We start from the raw sequence: 24938 nt of genomic DNA on the forward strand, positions 1-24938 counted from the left end.
TAGTTCCAAAAATATGCTTTATTTATTTAGATTTTTGTTGTTTGGCAAAAACAAAGTCAACAAAATGGGCAAGACTTGCTCAAATCAGCAAATGGACCGGGGTCAGCTCTTTGAACACAGCGGGAGTGACAAAGGTGAAACTGTAATGAGCTATGGGTGCAGGCTACCACTCATGCATGGCAGAGTGCTCCTGACTTTGGTTCCAAGGGTGAGCAGTAGCTGGTGTCCCGTGTGCACGCCAGAAGGGTGTGAGGAGTAGAGGGCTATGCATATTCAGCACAAAGGATCCATTTGGCCTAGTGGAAACGCTGAACACCAACAGCCCATTCACTATAACTATAGTTATAAGTTACTTCTCTTTCTGCCTTCGTACATGATTGATTCTCAGATTGCAGAATGGCTTTGCCCTGGGTGACGTGTTCTGTCATGCCTTTAGAGTAGATTAGAAGAGATTTACCAATGTATATGATGATGAACTGACCTAACGTGTCCCAAAAAACAGATTACAGAGTCTGGAAGCTCATCATCATGAACTGTGGTAACACTGGTATATTTTGGCTATGGCTGATGTCAGTTGTACAGAGTTTATGGTTTGTTCTACTCTTGAGCAGCTTAACGTGTGTCGTAAGGACGTTTTGCTCTTGATTGCAGGCGTGACTCAACTTGATGTCAAATTGAAAATGAGCTTCTTAGTCTTATTAGTGCGAAGATTCTGCCTCAGAGGGAAGGCTGTCCAGATGTTGCTACAGGCTTGGCTTTGGGTTCAGAAATGGTGGAGGCTGTGGATGTTGGCTGAGTTTTGGCTGTGCGTAGATCCTGCTAGTTCCTGGGGTCGCCCTGTGCAGGCTGGAGAGCTGGAGTTTGTCAATTAGAAAGGAGGAGTGTGAGGCAGAGCTTCTGTATGTATGGGGTTTGCAAATTGAAGTTGCTATGCTATAATGCTATGAAGTTCACTAAAGTAGGATTGGAGAAGCTGGTCTCTCTCCGTAGCTCTCTGTAGGGACGGTTCCTCTCCCAACTCTCCCTGGTACTTCTGTTCCTAAAATAATAATGCTTCATGCATTATTCCTTTTGAATATCTGTGATTCCAGCAGACAGGAGCCATAAGTAACAAATTTGATATCAGTCTGCAAATTGGTCTGGTAGCTGGGTTCAGGGACAATTATGTAGATACTGTTTTCCCAATATTTAGGTTACTTTACTTTGGTCAAAATAGGTATTTTTCCCATCTCCATAACTCTGTTCTCAGTCTACAGTCTCTTCACCAGGTGCAAAACTCAGTTTGTATAACTTCCTTTTTTTTCTTTCTCCGTAAAAGTCAGCTCATATAACCCCAATTTCATTTCAGTTCCACTGACTACCCATTCTTTTTTTTTTCTTTTGTAAAGCAACATTAGATATGACAAAGTCATTACTTTTAAATTAAATTTAAAATTAAACTTGAAATTAAAATTATTATTATTTGACCACACTGCAACTACACTTTGTTGAGCTAAACTTTTGTGGTCTCTGCCTTGCATAGTTGGGAAAGGTTGGAGAGTTTGCTGTTCCATTTCATTGGAGCAGAGTGAATTGATAAGAGGGCAATATTTAGGACTTATAATGTAAAAGTTGCTGTTCGATCAGAGATGCCCATTAGTGGCATATCATTAATTTTTAGTAGCGGTCTCACTGGTGGTCAAATCTTCAGATTGTTAGTACATCTGTTAATTAGCCTCTTTTCCCATTCAGTGTTTTAAGTAATGAACAAACTTGCAAATCATATGCCTCATCATCCAGTGTTGATCCACTTCTGAAGACACTGTCCAGTTCTGAAGACAGAATGTGAACATTCTGTTAACTCTGTAGAATTAGTACGCCCTTAAATAGAACTATATCATACTATAGATACTCTTTAAATAGAACTATATCATTCTATAGATACCCCTTAAATAGAACTATATCATACTATAGATACCCCTTAAATAGATCTATATCATACTATAGATACTCCTTAAATAGAACTATATCATACTATAGATACTCTTTAAATAGAACTATATCATTCTATAGATACCCCTTAAATAGATCTATATCATACTATAGATACCCCTTAAATAGATCTATATCATACTATAGATACTCCTTAAATAGAACTATCATACTATAGATACCCCTTAAATAGAACTATATCATACATACTCTTTAAATAGAACTATATCATACTATAGATACCTCTTAAATAGAAATATATAACATTATATATATATATAACATTATATATATATATATATATATATATATATATATATATATATATATATATATATATATATATATATATATATATTCATTAATTCATTCATTCAAACCCATGCACATTGCTTTATCGTAGTTGTGGAGAGAGCAACCCTCTCAAACCTGACAAAACTGTTTAATGTACTTAAGAGGAAATTGTCTACATTACAAAGAAAATTAAGATGAAGTTCACCATTTTGTTGTCCCTGTCCTTACAGGTCACATGTTTTGTCCTTAGCTCACAATCATGGTCATCTAGGGATTAGAAAGATTAATCAAAAGCGTTGTAACACTTCTTTTGGCAGTCCATTCAACAGATGTGGTTTGTCATTGTTACTCTTGTCTTACTTGTTAGTGGTAAACCAAATGAGATCATTCATTCTTATCTGTTTCATACATGCAAATGAGATTTATTTAAGATATGCTTAATTTATTCATCCATCCACCCACCCACTTATCAGGGTATGCACAGCCATTAGGACACATCTTAAGCTTGAATATTGTTTTTATTTTGGCAACAAAAAGTAATTGTCACCAACAGGGGGGATATTAAATCTAGATTTGTGAAATCCCAATCAAATCATTTAACAATATATTTCCTAACCCAAGTTATATATGGATAGTTCAGGTTGGGAAGCAGATCTGGCAATATAATGTAAATCCGAAAATATGTTTTATGCATTATATATGCAAATATATTGAACCATCTAGGAACCTTCTGTTGACTGGCTGTGACATCATTGAAAGAGCAACGGCTTGTATGACAGTGGATGCGCGTGATTAAAGGTAGCCTACTGATTCGGTGATGCTGCTTAGCATCCATCTTTCACCCAGAGGCTCGATAATCATCTTAGGACCGCACCACGATCCGATGGCGGAAGGAGTGATCTGACCTTTGACAGGCAGCGAATGACAAAGCAAAGGTCAGCGTTTTTGGAATCAGCTGTAACGCAGCTGATTAAGTTACCGCGCGCCTCAGAGAATGAACACACTGAAAGGTAGGATGTGATAACCTACTGGTATTTATAAAGGCATGTGCCTCTGTAGCCCGTCTGTCCACATCCGGTGATATTGTGCGGTCTTTGCAATTCAGATCGGACTATTACATAACAAGTCGTGTCCGTTATTACGATTGAGTCGGTCCTGATAGACGCGGTAAAATTGCCTTCAGCTGCAAACGTAATGCAGTATGCTGTAACACGCGCTGTTACCTCCATGAACGCTTAAACTAAATTGGAGCATCGCTAACAAGAAATGTTTTATTTAGTGGAGAAATAATTATGATAGACCCAACTCTTTTCTAACATTACACGCCTGAACGGACTGTCCTATAATAAATCAGCTGTTTAGCTATCGATGTCGGGTGTTTTTAGTAGATTTAATGGTACTGGCGTAACACGGTGCCGAAGAGCGGTACATAAGACGACAACACGTTGAGGTATTCAGATCGAGATTATGGTCCTTAAAGTACACATATCTTCCTTTATACGGATTTGCACGCTAAACTGTAGTCCGAGGTGTATCTCCTGAACTCCTTGAAAACGGAAGTGTAACGTACTTAATCACGTCATTGCATCCGTGTTTCATTGGAGGAAACCAGGGATAAGCAGGAATGTGGGAATATGTTTGGGAGAAAATGCATTTCTGCAACTGCGCGTGCCATAACACATTCTTTCAGACAAAATATGTGTGAAGGTGAATGTTGGCAGAGTCCGCAGGTTGGCCCACAGTAATGGGCTATTATTGTCCGTGCGGAAGAACCTCCGTTTCCATGGAGCTAACGTCACGTCCTCCTTGACAGAGGCTTGCTGTGCTGACATACCGTATACCGCATTTGCCTTATAGATACAACAGTATACTATAATGGATATTGTTGTTACCTGTGAGCAATAGTAGGATGTTGTAAATATATATAGCTTTAAGTGGAGCTTTGTATTCTCTGCGCGCGTATTTTGAGCCTATATAGTCTATGCCTAGTATGTAGATTATTTATTATTGCAGATTATTTACATTGCATATCACTAAAAGGCCTGACACTCAAAAATCAGGCTAGAACACGAAGAGGAGAATCTTGTAATATATCTGAAAGCATATAATGTAGGCCATGGTACGTGACCTTATTAAGCTTAGCCTATGTAAATCTTTATGGGTTTAGGTTAACCATTGGCGTTGACCTTCTTAGTTATGACATCCATCCCTTGCATGTCTACCAGAGAACCAGAGAAATTGGAAAAGCAGATACTGAAGTGTCTAAATGCTGTTAGAATTGTATGTCTTTAAGGAGACAATATATTTTGCTTGTGTTATTTGTGAAAGCCTACAGGATATTGCTCTGACTATCAGGATAAACAAAATGGAAGTAAGATTACTGTTTCAGCGTGAATATTTGTTATTAAAATACTTCATGCAATATTAAATCTGAAAAATAAATCTTCGTCTAGAGATGCTGAGATGTTGCCTTACAGCTCTAGTAACCCTAGAATTACAGCTCGCAGATCAAACCGGGGGGACTTTGCTTAGTGAGATCAAGGTGCATATGAGACATTTACAGTTAAAAGTCCTCGTAAAAAAAAAAAAGATCACAAGATCTGTGTTAAACAGCCACCTCACAGCAGTGTTACATTAACCCATGGCCAGCTTCTTACTGCCAGGGCACTGAGTACTGAAAGAGACCTCTCTAAGGGCATTAAACCCATACGCTCCTAGTTTACAGCAAGCTTAGGTACAACGTTCAATATGCATTTGCTTATATAACAAACACAGTTGTCAAATCGTTCTGTTATCCTCAAAGAAAACTGTTTTCGGAACCATTTAGCCTACATGTTTATTTCCTTGCAGTTATTATCTTATGGGGATTTTATTGTTTGTGCTGGTAATGGTGAAGATAAGAGACTGAGTTAGAGTGAACATTAAGCTGGTAATTAATGACACTCAGCTACTGGAGGCCTTCACTGTGACACTTCCTACATGCTGAGTTCCCAGCTTCCCCTCTCTCAGTTTCCCAGGCCCAGACTGTCGAATGAGAAAGCATGCAGAATCAGTGGTTGCCAAGCATTGGAGCCAAAGACGGAAGCACGTAGCACCAAGCAGCTAACTCGGAGCTAAATCATTCTCCTAGAGATGTGGTCTTGGACTGAAGAATGTCCTCTGACAAAGCTTTAAATGTTTCTGGTTGTTGTTGATTTTTTTAAAAGTCTGATTTAAGGGTGGTTTCCTCACATAAAATGTTTAAATCCTACAGGCTGTAGGCTCTTTGCCTTATCTGTCTGTCTGTCTGTCTGTCTGTCTGTCTGTCTGTCTGTCTATCTATCTATCTATCTATCTATCTATCTATCTATCTATCTATCTATCTATCTATCTATCTATCTATCTATCTATCTATCTATCTATCTATCTATCTATCTATCTATCTATCAACCAGTTAATTCAAATTATTTGGAGCTGTAAAATGAAATTTACCTAATTTTGAAGTAAAAACTCTTCTTGTGCTTGGCTACTTTTAACATACCACCATCATAGGTGTCCTATCACGTCGTTCCGCCTTACATGATCTAGAATGAAGCAGGCGAGCGTTAGCCTCCTACTGTCGTAAATACTGGTGTGGAGTGAGCGAGATGACGGAAAGGAGCCGTCAGTTCAGCAGGGACCGTCTTGCTAGCGCGTGTATGCGGTGTAGTAAATGCGGCTCTCCCTCCTCGACTGAGACAAGAGGACGCGAACAGGACAGCGCAACGGGCGTCTAAAGATGCGCACACCATCTTGAATTCACCTTATTTCTATGTGATTCGCGATTGTGCTCATGAGCCTCCTTGGTGGCTATAAGAAAAAGACCAGTTACGATGGCTACGAATCTTTGCAGTTGGTGGATAGCCGCGGAGACTTCAGTAACGGGGGAAGAGGCGGCGGCGGCGGCGGCAGTGGGAGCTCGTTTGGCGGCAGCCTGACGGCAGTATCGCTGGGCTCCAAGGCAGGCCTGGCGCGGCCAGACGACTACAGCACCATGGACAGCTCAGGTACACCAAACCACGTTCACCTTGAGTGAGCGTGACCGCTGCTTTGTGTGTCCTGCACGAAATATCGTTCATGTCTTGCATTGATCTTTGTTGTTAATCGATTTACTAAATAGGTAGATAGGACGTGCACGAACTTCAGCAGTGAACGTAGCCTATGCCAGAAACATGTGTTGGACGTGCTGTGGCAGATGCTGTGTCATGACCGCTTCTCTGGTGGTTTGCTGTCACCCAAGTTAAAGCTAAAGTTTTCTTATCAAGTTATTCACATAAACGTTTTTTAGGCAGTAGCGTAATGTGAAGAGTGACGCTGTTTTAGTTACCATTATATGTAATATATATTTATATTTATTATAAACCATAGCAGGCAGAGCTGGATATTAGATCTACTTGATTGTTTTCATAGAGGTGAAACCGGGATAGCGTAGCTGTCTTACTGCAGTGGGCCGGAATGAGAGCTTGACTTTGGGAGGCAGACAGCGGTGTGTGGGGGAAGAGTGTGTTTCTCCTGTGAAGCACAGTGTTAGGTGCTTTTGTCTCAGCTGATGTCTGCCTCTGTCTCCTTCCGCAGTGTGTGTGTGTGTGTGTGTGTGTGTGTGTGTGTGTGTGTGTGTGTGTGTGTATTGTGTGTGCGTGCAAGGGGTGGGTGTTGGTGGCTTGGTGAGGAATAGAACTACAAAATCTACAGAGACTAGCATAATTAGCTTTTTATAAAGCTGTGTGCCATAGTTCCAGACCTCACAAACTGTCAGAGACTTGCCCTCCTGAAAAGCTTAGTCCTTGGTTTAAAGGTTAAGGACGCTTCTTTCTGTACTGATTTCCATCCAAAATTTAAATCTGGACTACTTAGGCTGAATTTCTGTGAGTCAACCCTGTTTCTTTCAGTGGGAAGTCAAAACAGCTAAATGTTGTAGTGCGTATTACTGAAGTGAATATTAGCAGTTTCCAGTCTGTTGTGTTATGGATGAATAAGATAGTGGCTTTGTGTCTGACTTCATGTGATCTATAATTGAAGAGGTAGAGCTGGATCCAGTAACAGGACACACACACACACACACACACACACACACACACACACACACAGACACACACACACAAACACATGCATGCACAAAGAGAAATTCCATGTCACTGAGGGAAGGTATAACCTGCTAGACAGATGGGAGTGTGAAAGAGATGGAGAATTAGTGGAAATGTGTGAGGGGCCAATCAGTTAATATTTTGTCTTTATTGATCTGTATTGATCTACAGCTGCAAATCTACATTGATCTCCTTATAGGGGGTAGCTCCCATGGTGTTTCTCTCTCTCTCTCTCTCTCTCACCACAGACACATAACCCCTTGTGGGATAAAAGCGACAGAATAGGAGTTCAGAGGCTCTGTGCTCTGCAAAAGACTTTAAAGTCAGCTGCACGCTTCCAATGGAGCCTTTCTTTACCTTTATGGCCATTTGGATAGGGAGTCTTCTGTGTGGGCAGGTCCCGTATTCTGACCCAGAACAGCCACTCTGCTCTGTTCCTCGCTGTGACAATCTGGCCTAAGGACTAAGAAGCTGGTGGCTGTAATGTCAGACATGTGAGAGATGTGGATACCGGAAATATTAAAATGATGGGAGTCACCATCAAATCTGCAAAACATTAAAAAATCAGCATTCAGCAAACTGACTCATGAACTCATTAATCAAAATAATGAGTGTACTAGTTTCTAAAGAAGGTTTGTTATAAGCAGATCATGTCTAATATTTCCTTATATGTCTCCAGTTTATTATCCAGTTAGTGTTCACGTCCCTTATTAAAGTTCCCAATTCACAACCGCTAATCAAATATTTTGCCCAGCAACATAATGCGTACTACCATAATCCCATTATTCAAATCATTTTGGATGCTACGCCTATAACAAGACATGATTGACATGGACTTATATGAAAGTTGATCACTGCTGGACAGTACATGTTTTCCAGAGTCTTTTGTGTTCAGCCATGCGCTCCTGCAGTGTCAAAATATTTAGGCCATGTCAACTTGGCCTGGACATTTTTGGCTATTTTAAACATGTTTTGATTGGTTAGCTAAAGCACCCTTCATATTTTACCAGTAGTGCAGATTATTCCTAGGAGGGCAGTTTTACAGGCGTGGCAGGAGTGATTAATAGAGCTGCTGGGTTTATTTCAGTTTGGCTTCATACAGTGTGGGTTCTGTGACACTAAATGTATAACAACTCAGGAATTGTGGGATAATGCAACATTACAAAAAATATACAATAAACAAATACAACACATGAGGCTATGTATTATTTAGAATATAAAGACCATCCAACGACAGCGAACGTGTAGGCTATGTTCAGCCTTTAAATAAGAGCATGTAAAGACATACACACGTTTAAAAAGCGTGCAGCAGTGACAGAAGACGGTGGTTTTGGATCCTTCCTGTTTCTACGAGTCAGCCTGAAGCCAGTGTGGGCAGCTGGGGTTAGCTGTGTGCTGGGCCCATCAGCTGGGGTTAGCTGTGTGCTGGGCCCATCAGCTGGGGTTAGCTGTGTGCTGGGCCCATCAGCTGGGGTTAGCTGTGCGCTGGGCCCATCAGCTGGGGTTAGCTGTGCGCTGGGCCCATCAGCTGGGGTTAGCTGTGTGCTGGGCCTATCAGCTGGGGTTAGCTGTGCGCTGGGTCCATCAGCTGGGGTTAGCTGTGCGCTGGGTCCATCAGCTGGGGTTAGCTGTGCGCTGGGTCCATCAGCTGGGGTTAGCTGTGCGCTGGGTCCATCAGCTGGGGTTAGCTGTGCGCTGGGTCCATCAGCTGGGGTTAGCTGTGCGCTGGGTCCATCAGCTGGGGTTAGCTGTGCGCTGGGTCCATCAGCTGGGGTTAGCTGTGTGCTGGGTCCATCAGCTGGGGTTAGCTGTGCGCTGGGCCCATCAGCTGGGGTTAGCTGTGCGCTGGGCCCATCAGCTGGGGTTAGCTGTGTGCTGAGCCCATCAGCTGGGGTTAGCTGTGTGCTGGGCCCATCAGCTGGGGTTAGCTGTGTGCTGGCCCCATCAGCTGGCGTTAGCTGTGCGCTGGCCCCATCAGCTGGCGTTAGCTGTGCGCTGGACCCATCAGTTGGGGTTAGCTATGTGCTGGACCCATCAGTTGGGGTTAGCTATGTGCTGGACCCATCAGTTGGGGTTAGCTGTGTGCTGGGTCCATCAGCTGGCGTTAGCTGTGTGCTGGGCCCATCAGCTGGGGTTAGCTGTGTGCTGAGCCCATCAGCTGGGGTTAGCTGTGTGCTGGGCCCATTAGCTAGGGTTAACTGTGTGCTGGCCCCATCAGCTGGGGTTAGCTGTGTGCTGGGCCCATCAGCTGGGGTTAGCTGTGTGCTGGGCCCATCAGCTGGGGTTAGCTGTGCGCTGGGCCCATCAGCTAGGGTTAACTGTGTGCTGGCCCCATCAGCTGGGGTTAGCTGTGTGCTGGGCCCATCAGCTGGGGTTAGCTGTATGCTGGGCCCATCAGCTGGGGTTAGCTGTGTGCTGGGCCCATCAGCTGGGGTTAGCTGTGTGCTGGGCCCATCAGCTGGGGTTAGCTGTGCGCTGGGCCCATCAGCTGGGGTTAGCTGTGCGCTGGGCCCATCAGCTGGGGTTAGCTGTGCGCTGGGCCCATCAGCTGGGGTTAGCTGTGTGCTGAGCCCATCAGCTGGGGTTAGCTGTGTGCTGGGCCCATCAGCTGGGGTTAGCTGTGTGCTGAGCCCATCAGCTGGGGTTAACTGTGTGCTGGCCCCATCAGCTGGGGTTAGCTGTGTGCTGGCCCCATCAGCTGGGGTTAGCTGTGTGCTGGGCCCATCAGCTGGGGTTAGCTGTGCGCTGGGCCCATCAGCTTGGGTTAGCTGTGCGCTGGGCCCATCAGCTTGGGTTAGCTGTGCGCTGGGCCCATCAGCTTGGGTTAGCTGTGCGCTGGGCCCATCAGCTGGGGTTAGCTGTGCGCTGGGCCCATCAGCTGGGGTTAGCTGTGCGCTGAGCCCATCAGCTGGGGTTAGCTGTGCGCTGGGCCCATCAGCTGGGGTTAGCTGTGTGCTGGGCCCATCAGCTGGGGTTAGCTGTGTGCTGGGCCCATCAGCTGGGGTTAGCTGTGTGCTGGGTCCATCAGCTGGGGTTAGCTGTGCGCTGGGCCCATCAGCTGGGGTTAGCTGTGCGCTGGGCCCATCAGCTGGGGTTAGCTGTGCGCTGGGCCCATCAGCTGGGGTTAGCTGTGAGCTGGGCCCATCAGCTGGGGTTAGCTGTGTGCTGAGCCCATCAGCTGGGGTTAGCTGTGTGCTGGGCCCATCAGCTGGGGTTAGCTGTGTGCTGAGCCCATCAGCTGGGGTTAACTGTGTGCTGGCCCCATCAGCTGGGGTTAGCTGTGCGCTGGGCCCATCAGCTGGGGTTAGCTGTGCGCTGGGCCCATCAGCTGGGGTTAGCTGTGCGCTGGGCCCATCAGCTTGGGTTAGCTGTGCGCTGGGCCCATCAGCTTGGGTTAGCTGTGCGCTGGGCCCATCAGCTGGGGTTAGCTGTGCGCTGGGCCCATCAGCTGGGGTTAGCTGTGCGCTGAGCCCATCAGCTGGGGTTAGCTGTGCGCTGGGCCCATCAGCTGGGGTTAGCTGTGCGCTGGGCCCATCAGCTGGGGTTAGCTGTGCGCTGGGCCCATCAGCTGGGGTTAGCTGTGCGCTGGCCCCATCAGCTGGGGTTAGCTATGCGCTGGCCCCATCAGCTGGCGTTAGCTGTGCGCTGGCCCCATCAGCTGGCGTTAGCTGTGCGCTGGACCCATCAGTTGGGGTTAGCTATGTGCTGGACCCATCAGTTGGGGTTAGCTGTGCGCTGGGCCCATCAGCTGGGGTTAGCTGTGCGCTGAGCCCATCAGCTGGGGTTAGCTGTGCGCTGGGCCCATCAGCTGGGGTTAGCTGTGTGCTGGGCCCATCAGCTGGGGTTAGCTGTGCGCTGGCCCCATCAGCTGGGGTTAGCTGTGCGCTGGCCCCATCAGCTGGGGTTAGCTGTGCGCTGGCCCCATCAGCTGGTGTTAGCTGTGCGCTGGCCCCATCAGCTGGCGTTAGCTGTGCGCTGGACCCATCAGTTGGGGTTAGCTGTGCGCTGAGCCCATCAGCTGGGGTTAGCTGTGCGCTGGGCCCATCAGCTGGGGTTAGCTGTGTGCTGAGCCCATCAGCTGGGGTTAGCTGTGTGCTGGGCCCATCAGCTGGGGTTAGCTGTGTGCTGAGCCCATCAGCTGGGGTTAACTGTGTGCTGGCCCCATCAGCTGGGGTTAGCTGTGCGCTGGGCCCATCAGCTGGGGTTAGCTGTGCGCTGGGCCCATCAGCTGGGGTTAGCTGTGCGCTGGGCCCATCAGCTTGGGTTAGCTGTGCGCTGGGCCCATCAGCTTGGGTTAGCTGTGCGCTGGGCCCATCAGCTGGGGTTAGCTGTGCGCTGGGCCCATCAGCTGGGGTTAGCTGTGCGCTGAGCCCATCAGCTGGGGTTAGCTGTGCGCTGAGCCCATCAGCTGGGGTTAGCTGTGCGCTGGGCCCATCAGCTGGGGTTAGCTGTGCGCTGGGCCCATCAGCTGGGGTTAGCTGTGCGCTGGGCCCATCAGCTGGGGTTAGCTGTGCGCTGGGCCCATCAGCTGGGGTTAGCTGTGTGCTGTTTGTGCACACATTGTGCAGGTGCAGTGTATGCACTGTGACACACGACAACATCCAGTTTCAGTGGCTGTTTCCAGATTCTCTTAGGCAGGAGGGGGCAGGAGAGGGCAGGAGGGGGCAGGAGGGGGCAGGAGGGGGCAGGAGAGGGCAGGAGGGGGCAGGAGGGGGCATTCCCGGCACAATGTACTAAGACCGGCTATTGGTGGCTGTTAGTTGGCTCTCAAACGCTGTTGCATGGAACTCGTGCATTGGATTCCCTCGGGTTTGTGGGAGGTGTTCCTGTGACATTTGGCGATTTGGAACAAGCAGCTTCGAGTGACGAGAACAGCTAATAGTTCTTCTCATCATGCATGTATGTCCAGCTCTGTAAGAACCTTTTGACTTCTCCATTCTTACCTTCACTGCAGTATCGCTTTCAGGCTTCCATTTCATCAAGATGTTGTGTACCGCTGATGCAATGCAACGCATGACATCGTCTAGCAGCGCTGAGCCGTTCCTCTGCTTGTGAGGTGCAGTTGGAGCTTTTCTGCAAGTCACTTAGCTCAACACTTTACCACACCTTCCACTGCCATGATGTGTAACGTCCAGCCAGCCTAGCAGTCCTACCGGGAAACTTTATTAACTATAAATCTCTCTGTAATTTTAGCTGTGACCCACTACACTTTGGTACTGTACATATACTGTTGAAAGTTATATTTCAGTGTATTGCCATTTAGATATTTGAAGGATCACAAGTCCACAAATGGAACAGACCCAGAGACAGTAACCTGCCAAGATGCACTCTAAGCTAAGTTGCTATTTAGTGTCTGTGTGCGTGTGCGTGTGCGTGTGCGTGTGCGTGTGTGTGTGTGTGTGTGTGTGTGTGTGTGGATGTGTAAGTGTGTGTTGGTGGGAGTGTGTAATGAAAGGAGAGGATTTTGTATACTTGCCCATAAAGGAAGAGTAATCTTCATGTTTATGTAGTATGAAATGAACTCCATGAACTACATGTTTCTTGCATGATTTCATCTTATAACATTTCTATTTCAGTGATAGACTTCAGTAATTTGTAAAGAGTAGCACTTCACTCTTCTCCACATAAGTAATACGGCAGACCCGACCCTAATATCCATGCATTTATATTCTGCCAAGGGGTCTCCAAGTGGGTTTTATTGAATATTTATTGTACTTTTGCAGAATCTTTCTGAAGTTGTTGTCCAAAGTTTTCTTTGAATGTGTTTTTAGTCTCTAATCTCTGTACAAAATGGTGCATGAGCATTTAAGTGTGGTGGTGGCCACACGGCTAAGGGCTGAATCACAGCTGACCTGCCCTCCAGGGTCCTGGTGCCTAGAACAGGACAGGCAGTGTTCCAGTGGGTAATATCACTGTCACTGTGGCTGTACCGCCTGCCCAGATTCTGACTGAGTGGAGGCAGAATCTGCAGATAGAAGTGGGAGGTGGCTGAGTCAGGCTAATAATTTGGGAACAGTCCAGTGAGGGAAGATTTACCAATGTGCATGCACACACACACACACACACACACACACACACACACACACACACACACACACACACACACACACACACACACACAAGCAAAGCACTTCTCATTTTGGTAGAGGTTGAAGTTCAGGGTGTCTCATGGTGATAGATGTATTCAGGGTGTCTCATGGTGATAGATGTATTCAGGGTGTCCCATGGCAATATGTGTGTTTAGGGTGTCCCATGGTGATATGTGTGTTCAGGGTGTCCCATGGTGATATGTGTGTTCAGGGTGTCCCATGGTGATATGTGTGTTCAGGGTGTCCCATGGTGATATGTGTGTTCAGGGTGTCTCATGGTAATATGTGTGTTTAAGGCTCTCATGGTGATAGATGTGTTCAGAGTGTCTCATGATGGCGGACCTGTTTGGGGGTGTCATTGTGGCAGGCATCTTCAGGGAGTCTCCTGGTGTCAGACACTTGCTAAATGCAGGAAAGTTAAACATGGTTTCCCTGTTAAAGTCATCTGTAGACATTTATAGACTATGCTCCATATTTATGGACTGTTTAATTAACTGTTTTTCAATTGGTTTTGCATCTAGTTCATAGGAAGCAATGCATGTAACGAGAAGAGAAACCTGATTCTGTATCAGCCCACTAAGGCACTTTAAGCAGTGTTAGTGTTACACATTACACACACCAAGCACACACCCTATAGCTGTTCCACACCAAATGTTTTGCTGCATGCTGTATTCTTTTGGAGTCTTTTTCTCCTGCATGGTTGTAAGGTTGTATGATTATAGGGCATTGGTGTCCCATCTTGGGTGTGTGCTGTAAGAGGTTACGCTGCGGTCATACCAGGGCTCTCCTTTGGCAGATATGGACGGGAACTACGGGGGAGGACTGCTAGACATGGTCAAAGGAGGCGCTGGAAAGTTCTTCAGCAACTTCAAGGACAACCTGAAGGACACCATCAAAGACACCTCAACCAAGGTTATGAATCAAGTAGCCACGTAAGTCCTGTCAACATGTGCGCGTGTGTTTGTGTTTGTGTGTTCTGGGTGACCTACTTGTGGTGGTACAATGGTAATAGCTGTAGCTGTGGAGTTAGAGCTGCACTGCAACTCATTTATGCCGTAGGTGATAAAAAATAATTACTGTACCTTTGGTGTTTCTCATCCCCTTTTGTGAACTGTCTACAAAATCGTTTTCTTCCCAACGTACTGAAATGTTTTAATATGTAGGGTGACTGGTTCTGCCATTTGAGTAGCCTGCAAGTTATATGAAGATGACATCACCTAGCTGAGCAGTGTAACTGAAGTTCACGGAGGAGTGGGGGGTGCGCTGGGGCCTTGATAACAAAGAGACACACGGGAGGTCAAAGAGATTCCTCAGAATGACGAGAGGGAGCTAGGATGTAGCGGAGGGCACGGCCCGTTTGTGTGGACTTGATACTGGCCAAACAAAAAGCCCTGTGTCTGCCCTAGAAAAAACACACACACACACACACACACACACACACACACACACACACACACACACACACACACACACACGCACACACAGGCAAAGCAATAGCTGTGCTTTCTGATTTGTGTGTCACTATAGCCATTACATATAACTATTTTACAATAATAATGATAATAATAAATGATTGTATTATTGTTAATAGAGGTATTACTTAACTTTCTCTAGCTTCCAAAGTTTTCTCTGCCACTATAGCAACACTTTGCTAATTTCTTTCTTCTTAACCCAAAAGAAAAGTCCTGTCTAACCTACTTAATAGGCCTATAGCAACACAAGGTTGTCATTAGAGATGCAGCCCAAGTGTCACATACAGTAAACAGCCAGTAATGCAGGATGTGGCTGCTGTCCAAATCTCATGCACTATTCATGTGTGTTTGTTCACAATAAAAGACCATTTAGAGTCACTGCTCAGCTAGATTTCCCTCCAGTTATTTTGTGCACTTCAGTGACCAGACGCTTGTGACTCAAAGCCTCCCAGTCCCCAGTCTTAAAACATGACTCACCTGAAATTACACCGACAGCTGCCAACCAGTACTGATGCTTTTAGGCAGCATGTACATCAGAAGATCAGCCAACACAGATACTGCAAAGGGCTCTTACAAAAGAGATGAGAGATGTGTCTCTCTCACCTGAAATAGTTGTTACGGCGGGTGTGTTTGTATGTTTGGGCCTGTACGTCTGCATGTTTGCCTGTGTCGTTCACGTCTCGGCCAGAGGCCTCGAACACAAGGCTGCTCACCGAGTGCATTCCTACGTGACGTTTGGAGACTTCAGTAGATCTCTGCGTTTCCTTGCCTGTTGTGTAATATAGCACCACATCTCTTCGGTGATGTAATTGGCGAACATTCTATTACAGAAGCGTTCTAAGGCCCAGGGGTGCTGGTGTGAATTAGGTGAATTACTATGGTTTGTCAACCTGTCCTCTTCTAACAGATACAGGCACATTCTAAAGCAGATGTGTTTGCTCAAAGTTTTGAGTTATTCTGGGTAAATAGATCTTGGTCTTTGATGGCATCATTATTGCTCCAATGAGATATTCTTGAATTATACATGCTTACATTTTTATACTTATCACTTGTGTATCATGGGATGTCGTGTATGTTGAATAAAAGTACTAGTTCTTTTTGAAGAAGAGTTACTATATAAGATAATTACAAAACATTGAAAACAAAAATCATAATTCAGGATTACGCAATATGAAGAATCTGAAGACTGAAGGCTTGTGTGTTTGTCTTCTAGCTACACTAAAGGAGAGCTGGATATTGCTTACATCACCTCACGTATCATAGGTGAGCAAGCACTTCTTATTTATATGCCTATTACTCACTCTTTCACTATTATTCACTCTTTCTCCCTCTCTTTTCTTCCCATTCTCTTACTCCTGCTCTCCTTCTCCTTCTGTCCTGAAGTTCTGTAATGTTACTTAAGCACACACTGCCCCTCAGTGGTCTGGAGGACATGTCACTCGCACCATTTTGTGGTTGGATGTGCTGTATTTAATCTATGCACACTGTGTTTCTGCTCTTGAGAGCCTTTTTATGCAAGCCTCACAGAAGTTCTTAGGGACTCTATAGATTGCAAGCTTTTTTTCCTCTTTTACTTTGCCACTGCAAATTACACTCATCAAGTATTGAACTTTCAGAACAGATATGGACAAAACGGTACAATGCAAGGAGACCCAGACACATGGTACACCAGACAACCTCAGGGAAGAAAGAGACACTAAAGTTTTGAAGGACGTTTTGAAATTTTTGTGTGTTTGTGCTTGGATTCATTGTTGGTCATTTCTACAGTTGTCTCCTGACTGTTTAATACCCTGTAATATTACCCTCTCAGTGATGTCATATCCTGCTGAGGCAGTGGAGCTGGGCTACAGGAACCATGTGGAGGACATCCGCTCTTTTCTGGACTCACGGCACGCTGACCACTACACTGTTTTCAACCTGTCCCAGAGAAACTACCGTGGAGCCAAGTTCTCTAACCGGGTGAGGAGCCCTCAGAATTTACAGAATCTAAATCCCAAACAGAGCACCACATATCGGGGGTCTCCTGAAGAATCCCAGTATTGGGATGATATGAGACTTTCCAAAAGTGTCTCTTTTTCTTCAGGTCACCATAGTACAGTGATTACTCATTGTAGTACAGTTAATTGTGGCAGAAAGAGTAGCACTGTTCATATTATCTCTTTCACAGCCAGCATAACTAGGAATGCTGTCTCTAGTATTATATGATGATCAATTTGATAAGTCTAGGAAATCAATCACATGATTAATGGTCGTTAAAGCAGGTCTCAAGACTTTTTTCTTATGCTTTTTAATTAAATGGCCCAGCACGTAATCTCCACAATGGGGCCCTTAATCCATAATCCAAATGTTTCATTATATATTATAACAGCAATAAAATCCTGGGTCTTCTCTTCATGGGTGCACAAAGACTTTGTGACACAGTGCTGATGCACGTCAGTGTCTTTGGCAACATTTACACAGCACGTAACACACTTTCAAATTATATTTTGAAAGTGTGTTACATCGTGTGTTATATCAAATTATACCCCAGCTGATGGGCCCATAAGATTTTTTCAATGTGACCTAACTGACATGAGTCTGAACAGACCAGGTACCTAAGCTGAGTCATGGAGTGGAGCGTGCATTAAAAGGTCTGTGTGCATCTGAAATCCTCCCTCACTGTTCAGAGATCACTGTTGATCTTTTCCTGGCAGCGTGAAACTATGATAAATGCCGAGTTGGATTGACGTAAGTCAGTCCCGAATTACGATCTGTCTGTTCAGACTGAGTTGCAATGCCGTGTATCTGATACATATTGGATTTAAGTAACACAAATGAAAGTGGCCCAAATCAGAATTGAAAATGACAGATTGACTGGGGCTTTTGCTGCTTACACTGCCACACTAATGACAAATCGATATCACAAATTGTGAAGATCTGATTTAGGCCGATTTGCCTGCTGTGTGAACAAAGCCTCTGTGACCTCGGACAGCACAGTTAGTCATCTTGTGCCCTGAGCACTGTGCATTGTGCAAGGCAGGGAATACAAATCACACTCCCATGTAAACAAGGCAGAGCAAGGGCTTGGTGTTTGTGTTTTTGCATTGTTGTCATTGTGGACATCGGAGAGATCCAAAACAACATCTAAACATATTCGACTTTCCACTACAAACAGCTGTGTGCTGGTATGACTACAGAGTAGTATTTAGTCCATTTAGTCCAATGGTTATGACCATTTTAAGTAGTAGATGGATACCATTGATGACCTCGGGTCCTGGCATTATGCCGGTAATTGTGGCAGTGAAGGCAGTATGTCTAATGAAGGCAAGAGTGTTGGAATATGTATACACAGTCACCTTCATATTTTCCACTCCCATTCATCATGCTGTTTTTCAACCCCTGGTCTCTTCTGTACAATGTATTTTTGTATTTCTATATTCCATCTCTCTCTCTCTCTCTCTCTCTCTCTCTTTCTCTCTCTCTCTCTCTCCCTGTGCACCCAGGTGTCGGAGTGCAACTGGCCTTCCAAACAAGCTCCGAGCCTTCACAACCTGTTTGCTGTCTGTAAGAACATGCACAACTGGCTCAAGCAAAACCCCAAGAATGTGTGTGTGATCACATGCTCGGTAGGTGCACGTGCACAAAAAGCCCCGGTGCGCCTTCACTTGGGGTCTCGTCCTGATCTTCTGCAACCTTTGCCACTCTCTTCCTCACACTTCACACCTACTTCATTTAGAAATGTGATCTCCCCAAATGATACTCGGCTCTATTAGCATGTATTGGCGTAAGAATCAGGACTCAGTCCTTCTGGTCCCTTTTATTCATGACACCCTGTGGATCTGCCTCCGTTCATATAATCAGGATTCGTTGTTTAAATTTGCACTGTTTTTTGTTGCATTCCCTGCTGGAGCGTCTTGTCCAAACTGAGTCTAAAAATAGAAAGTGCCTGTCATAACCCAGAAAACGGAATCATTCTGGGCGCGCTCAGTCATGCTGTCAACCCCTGCGAGCTGCTGGAAGCTACAACTGTGCACACAAATGTTGATTCCTAAAGGATGCTGCAGAAACCGCCCACTGAGGCCTCGAGAACGTAAGGTGTAGTGTAGTATTTCTTTGTTTTGGAAATACTAGATGTATGAGAACAGTTGTATTTGGCACGAGAAGTCACCATCACTGTCATGACCCCGTTCCACCCCTTCAGCACCCTGCTGGACCCCAGCACAAGAGCAGCCCGACTCCAGCCCACCTGTGTCTCCTCTACTGCCCGACATCATGGAAGAGATCTGTGTGCCAGAATGTGTTGTGCTCTGAATACAGTGCTCAGTTCTCAGGTTTTACCTTGTCTGCAGTCCCTGCCAAATTGGGCAGTGAAGGAACACCGTTCACTTCATAGCTAGTTACCCACAGACTGAAGGATTGGTGCCTTGTGCAAGAATCCAACCTTCTGGTTACCAGTGGAGTGACCACCTTGACCACTGCCCCGTCGCCTTCGCCGAACGCTTCTCTGCTGTGTGTCTTCCTCAGGACGGCAGAGCTCCCATGGGCGTGCTGGTCTGTGCCATGTTCTGCTTCTGCCACCTGTTTGCCAACCCAGTATCCGCCATGCAGCTGCTCAGCGCCAAGAGACCCACCACCGGCCTCTGGCCCTCACACAGGAGGTACACACCGCTGGAGACCAAGACTTCGCGCTCACCTGGCTTTTGCCATGTGGACAGAAAAGACAGAAAGCTAAATGTTTTTAGTAAACGCCAGTGTTGGCTGAAAGCAATTATTGGAATATCTGTAGAATATTAATCAAACAAAGTGAGGTGTTTGAGATATTAACTTTCAATGTGTATGGGAAAGTGTAGTCTGATGTGTGTGTGTGTGTGTGTGCGTGTGTGTGTGATCAGGTACGTGGGCTACGTTTGCAGCATGGTGGCAGAGAAACCCACAGTGCCCCATTCCAAGCCGCTTCTCATCAAAGGCGTCACCGTGACCCCCATACCCTGCTTCAACAAACAGCGCAGTGGCTGTCGGCCATTTTGCGATGTCCTGATTGGTGAAACCAAGATCTTCTCCACTGCTCAGGAGTACGAGAGGATGAGGTGAGCTCGGTGCGCTCTACATGTGGACAAACCACCCACATTCCTCCTCCATTTTGCATAAACTAACAGCATCACCTGCTATGCTAAGAAGACGTTCTGTTTTGTTCAGCTTTCCTAATCATAATTTACTCTGCTGATGCAATAATTTAGAAAAATGTGACATAAGTGCATACACAGTAGCTATATATGTTAACAACTACGAATAATTCTTCTACACTAAGCATTATTATGGTATTTGAAAAAAATCTGTCAGCATTATTCTTTTGTAGAGAACAGTAGTGGTGGTGTAACGTCTGGGGAGGATTTAACAGTAGTTTGCACACATACCGTGAATGACCTCTGAGCACACTACTCCTTTATGGTCTTCACAGGGAGTACAGGGTGCACGAGGGCAAGGTGGCCTTCCCCCTTGGAGTGAGTGTCCAGGGAGATGTAGTGATCTCCGTCTACCACATGCGCTCCCACGCACTGCAAGCCAAGGTAGGTGACTCCTCATCAAGCAGGGTGGGGGTGGGGGGGTTTCATCTCAGACATAATATACTGTGGGATGGAGCACTTGGCGTATTCGTGTTCCAAGGAGACTCTGCCCACTTTACTAGCCCTGCCAGGGTGACTCTGGTTCTGTGCTAATCGTTATGACATAATGACTGACAGTATGACTGAGTTCTTTATTGAATCCTTGTGTTGTTGCAGGTGACCAACACACAGATATTCCAGATTCAGTTCCATACGGGCTTTATTTCCCCTGGCACCACAGTCTTAAAGTTTATGAAGTATGTATTAATCATCTATATTATGAAGTTTCACGTTTTTGCAGACTAGTTAACCAAAATGATGCTGAAATGCCAAAATGTTTTTAAAGCAGCAATTGTGTTTGTGTGCCATTGTGTTTAACTGCATTAGTGTGTAGCTTTATGCAAAATGAACTGCCTGTTAATTAAATATTTTTAATGATATTGGTACAAATGACTCATAGGCTGTAACTTTAATGTGACACAGCAGTAGTCTCTGTGTGACGTGTTGCAGACACAGAGCAAGAGTGAATGTAACAGAGAACAAATGTATTGACATTTTAATGCAAAGTCCATAGACAGAGAAAACAGAACCTAAGGTGTGGGCAGAGACAGCAGCCAGACTAAGGCATAATAAATAGGAGCCTCGGCAGACGAGTGGGACGAGGGACGGGTGGGACGGGTGCAGGACATCGCTAATGAAGGGGGGAGGGGTTGTGAGGTAGGATCTGGCTGATTGACACCTGGGGCACGACCTTCTGCTTTATGTGACTTTTCTGTGGATACAGTACTCAGGGGTGTGTATGTCTACAGGTCTGACCTGGACGCGTGTGATTCTCCAGAGAAGTATCCACAGCTGTTCCACGTGCTGCTGGAAATCGAGGTGGAGGACACGGAGAAACAGAAAGATCTCACCCCACCCTGGGAGCAGTTCCCCACCAAAGACCTGAGCCCAAATGTGCTCTTCTCCTCACACCAGGAGCATAAGGACACGCTCGCCATGGCAGGTAACACACACACATCACACATCACACACACACACACACACACAGGTTCTGTGCATTCTGTATGTACATCTTGGTATACTATGCACTCAGTACACAAGAACTGGCGTCTTTCTGAAGGACATTACTAAGACTCATTTTTATTCTCCCTTAAACAAGATAAAATGGAGGGTTTGGAGCCGGAAGGTAAGGCGTAGAGTAGATGCCTAGTGTAAACACTTTTGTCTATTGTGGTTAATAATGGAGCACAAATGGTGTGTAAACTCACAAAGATGATTTGTTGGACTTGATTTGATAAAATTACCTGGAAAGATCTACAAATTACTCTGGTCAATAATGATTGTGCTTCATGCATAAAATACATGTTTATTTTGCATTTTTGCATGCTGAATCCAAATATGTTTTCAGAATTTCTCTATCACCCATAGCTTCTTTGTTCAGGTAAACTATTATGTCATGTATAGTATGAGAAAGTGGTACCAGGGAAAATGGATCCCTCTGTAGTGGCAGACTGTATTTTCCTTAGACCAAACACAGGCAACGATCACACACTGTATATCTTAGAAACAGGTTTATACAAAGTGTTATAACCTCATTATTTATGAATAAAAACCCATATGTGATAGAACAATTCTAAAAGCCTTCAAATTCAGCCTAACACAAACTGTAAGGTCAGCTAAAAAAAGTTCTAATTTTGTTGCTCAGTGAATAGTGTAGTCATGTTGTAAGTGTAAATGTAGTGCTGTCATTTTGCAAACTGAGTTTTATCAACATATTTAAACAAAACGAAATTTAAAACTAAACATAAAATTGAAGCTGATTTCCTATATTTTGGTCATGAAAATCAAATAAATCAGTTTCACTCAATCTTTTTTTATTATTTCCCTGAAAGCCTAGGTCACTTGTCTGTAAACCTGACATAAGAGAACCTGTCTATAAACCTGACCCTTTCCACTGACGCACTGTTTAGATCCCGCACAGGGTCATGGGGCCCTCGGGGGCCGACTGGGGCCCAATGAAGAGAGCGAGCCTTCAGACGATGAGATGTTGTCCCTCTCCAGCCAGCAGAGCAACGCCAGCAACGAGAAAGTCGCCGGGGCCAAAAAAGCAGACGCACGCCCACCCTCTGGCCCCGCCCCTCCGCCCGGCCCCACCCACATCCCTGCCGAGGACGTGGACCTTCTGGGTCTGGACGGAGGTGATGTTCCACCTCCTCCAACCTCCCCACAGCTCCCTAGCACCACCTCCACCACCACAGCCGCCACCGACCTACTGGGAGACCTGTTTGGGGCTCCGCCTCCACAGCCCGCGAGTGGCCCCGCCTCTGCCCAGTCCACCCCTAGGAGACCCGCCCCCTCCACGTCCCCTTGTCCTTCACCTCGACCCGCGGACAGTAAGTACCCTTGTGCATTCTGTTGTTTTTCTCTTAGTCTAGCCGTGTACAGCGCAGTGCGAACGCCACTTTCTCTTCACCCCTTCAGGCTTCGACCTGTTTGGGTCGGCGCCACCTGCTGCCTCCGCTCCAAAGCCTGCAGACTTCATGGGAGCGTTCCTGGGCCCAGGTATGATGGGGCAATCGGACCCATTCCTGCATGCTGCACGACCTCCGTCTCCCACCGTGCAAAACGTGGGCGTGGGTAAGGCTTGGCGCTGTGCCTTCTGTAGCCATGACGACCGGCCTCAGCGTTGTGTTGTTTGTGCATTGTTTCTGTGACAACCGCCAAGCCCTTTTGCCTGCCAGGTGTAATTTCCACCTCTAACTATCCACCTCTGACCGCAGCTTGCTCACTGGGCCCGGCTTGCGCTGGATGGATGTGAGGAAGTGTTGGTCTAGTATTGCCCATTCCAAAACTAAAGTGCATTTTTCTTGAAGGTTTAATAAGTTCAGCCTTCTGGTAAATCTGTTTGGCACTCAAACTGCTTGAAGTCATGTGGAGGCCAGACGGGTCCAGTCTGAGCGGAGAGGAAGCGTACCGATGTTGCATTTTTCGTAAACAAAGTGGCCTCGTACCGTCAGTTTGAAATAAAACGAGTATAAAATAAGTAGTTATCTATTTTTTACGAGGGGTTACTTTAGAAATTCCACCTTATTCAAGTTTAAACCTGCCCACATAATGCAGAACTGATTGTTTTCACTCTTTTGGTCCAGGCTGCCAGAGACCACTTTGTTTGGTCAGTGTTTCAATGGCTTTACGGCTCAGGCAGCCGAGGCCTGCGTGTGTGTGTGTGTGTGTGTGTGTGTGTACGCGTGTTTGTGTGTGTTTCTGTGTGTGTGCGTGCGTGTGTGTGCGCGTGTTTGTGTGCGTGTGTGTGCGTGTGTGTGTGTGCGTGTGTGTGTGTGCGTGTGTGTGCGTGTGCGTGCGTGCGTGTGTGTGTGTGCGTGTGCGTGTGGAGCAGGAGGCGTGTTGCTGGGCTGTAACCTGTCACTAATCTCCACCCAGGCCGCAGCTCGCCTGCACCACCCGCCACCCCCACCGTAAACATCCAGCAGCAGAGCACCATGGGAGGATGGGAGTGGAACAGACCAGCGGCACAAGGCAAGTGAAACCTGACACCAAAAGAAACAACTATAGTGCGACACCTGCTGGCAGCTTTTAGAATCGCACCGTGATATTAGACATTCAAGTACCATCGAGGGTTCTGCGTTGTAGCATGGTATATTGTAGTTTAAAACATTGTTACAAAAATGTATGCATACTACATTCAGATGTTAATATAAATGAAGAGATATTTGATATTATTTGCAAGGCAAGATTTTATGCCAACAGACTATAGCTGTTTTTTTAAAGAAGGAATGTAGCCGTGCAGCATTCATCCGTTTCCTTGTGTTAGCGGGTGGAGGTTTAGGTGTGGGGAGCAAGTCGGCTACTACGAGTCCCACTGGATCAGCCCACAACACCCCCACCCACCAGGCCAAACCAAACACTCTGGACCCCTTCGCTAACTTGGGCAACCTAGGAGCCTCTCTGGGAGGTAGGGGGGAATGTGTGCACAGAACACATGTGAATAGAAAACCAAGTCCATTAATCACACGCTGTTGTGTTGTCCTGAACATGCGTGCTTTGTCCATTCGATGTTTTGTGTAGGTGGTTCAGGATTCTCCAGTAAACCCACCACCCCCACTGGGACAGGCGGAGGCTTCCCCCCGATGGGCTCTCCCCAGAGGCCTGCAGCCTCTCCCCAGCACGCGGCCGCAGGCTGGCAACCCAGCCCTGGTTTCCCGTCATGGCAGCACGGCGGGAGCGGGGGCCAGTGGCAGCCCCAGGGTCAGGCGCCCCATCCAGCCCAGGCCAAAGGCCCCGGGCCCCCCATGCCACACGGCTCCCCCCAGAATAGGCCCAACTACAACGTCAGCTTCTCTGGCGTGAGCGGGGCCCCACCAGGGGGCGCTGGTGGAAAAGCACAATCTAACGTGGGTTAGTGACTGA

At 46.3% G+C, this 24938-nt stretch overlaps 1 protein-coding gene and 1 long non-coding RNA gene across 4 annotated transcripts in view; one reads left to right on the forward strand and one right to left on the reverse strand.

The window, feature by feature from the left end:
* On the reverse strand, positions 1 to 3796 carry LOC143521719 (uncharacterized). The gene is made up of 4 exons (XR_013132816.1): positions 3295 to 3796; positions 3073 to 3170; positions 2471 to 2532; positions 1 to 1811 (listed from the first exon to the last, which is right to left on the reverse strand). It is a non-coding gene; the product is annotated as an uncharacterized LOC143521719 (long non-coding RNA).
* The window catches only part of dnajc6 (DnaJ (Hsp40) homolog, subfamily C, member 6), a 26983-nt gene continuing 5109 nt past the window's right edge, over positions 3065 to 24938 (forward strand). Inside the window, exons 1-16 of one of the 3 annotated variants that reach the window (XM_077014947.1) lie at positions 3065 to 3275; positions 6137 to 6290; positions 14253 to 14388; positions 16142 to 16191; positions 16739 to 16887; positions 18411 to 18533; positions 19432 to 19565; positions 19800 to 19994; positions 20366 to 20474; positions 20688 to 20767; positions 21320 to 21513; positions 22481 to 22903; positions 22992 to 23147; positions 23952 to 24047; positions 24343 to 24483; positions 24597 to 24926. In XM_077014947.1, the coding sequence (XP_076871062.1) occupies positions 6278 to 6290; positions 14253 to 14388; positions 16142 to 16191; positions 16739 to 16887; positions 18411 to 18533; positions 19432 to 19565; positions 19800 to 19994; positions 20366 to 20474; positions 20688 to 20767; positions 21320 to 21513; positions 22481 to 22903; positions 22992 to 23147; positions 23952 to 24047; positions 24343 to 24483; positions 24597 to 24926 (2329 nt within the window). In that variant the 5' untranslated portion in view covers positions 3065 to 3275; positions 6137 to 6277. Of the gene's footprint in view, positions 3276 to 5540; positions 6291 to 14252; positions 14389 to 16141; positions 16192 to 16738; positions 16888 to 18410; positions 18534 to 19431; positions 19566 to 19799; positions 19995 to 20365; positions 20475 to 20687; positions 20768 to 21319; positions 21514 to 22480; positions 22904 to 22991; positions 23148 to 23951; positions 24048 to 24342; positions 24484 to 24596; positions 24927 to 24938 lie in introns of those variants that run through there. The other 2 variants (XM_077014945.1, XM_077014946.1) reach the window with 2 other exon arrangements.

Source organism: Brachyhypopomus gauderio, chromosome 8, assembly GCF_052324685.1.
Source record: "Brachyhypopomus gauderio isolate BG-103 chromosome 8, BGAUD_0.2, whole genome shotgun sequence".
Classification (NCBI taxonomy): Eukaryota; Metazoa; Chordata; class Actinopteri; order Gymnotiformes; family Hypopomidae; genus Brachyhypopomus; species Brachyhypopomus gauderio.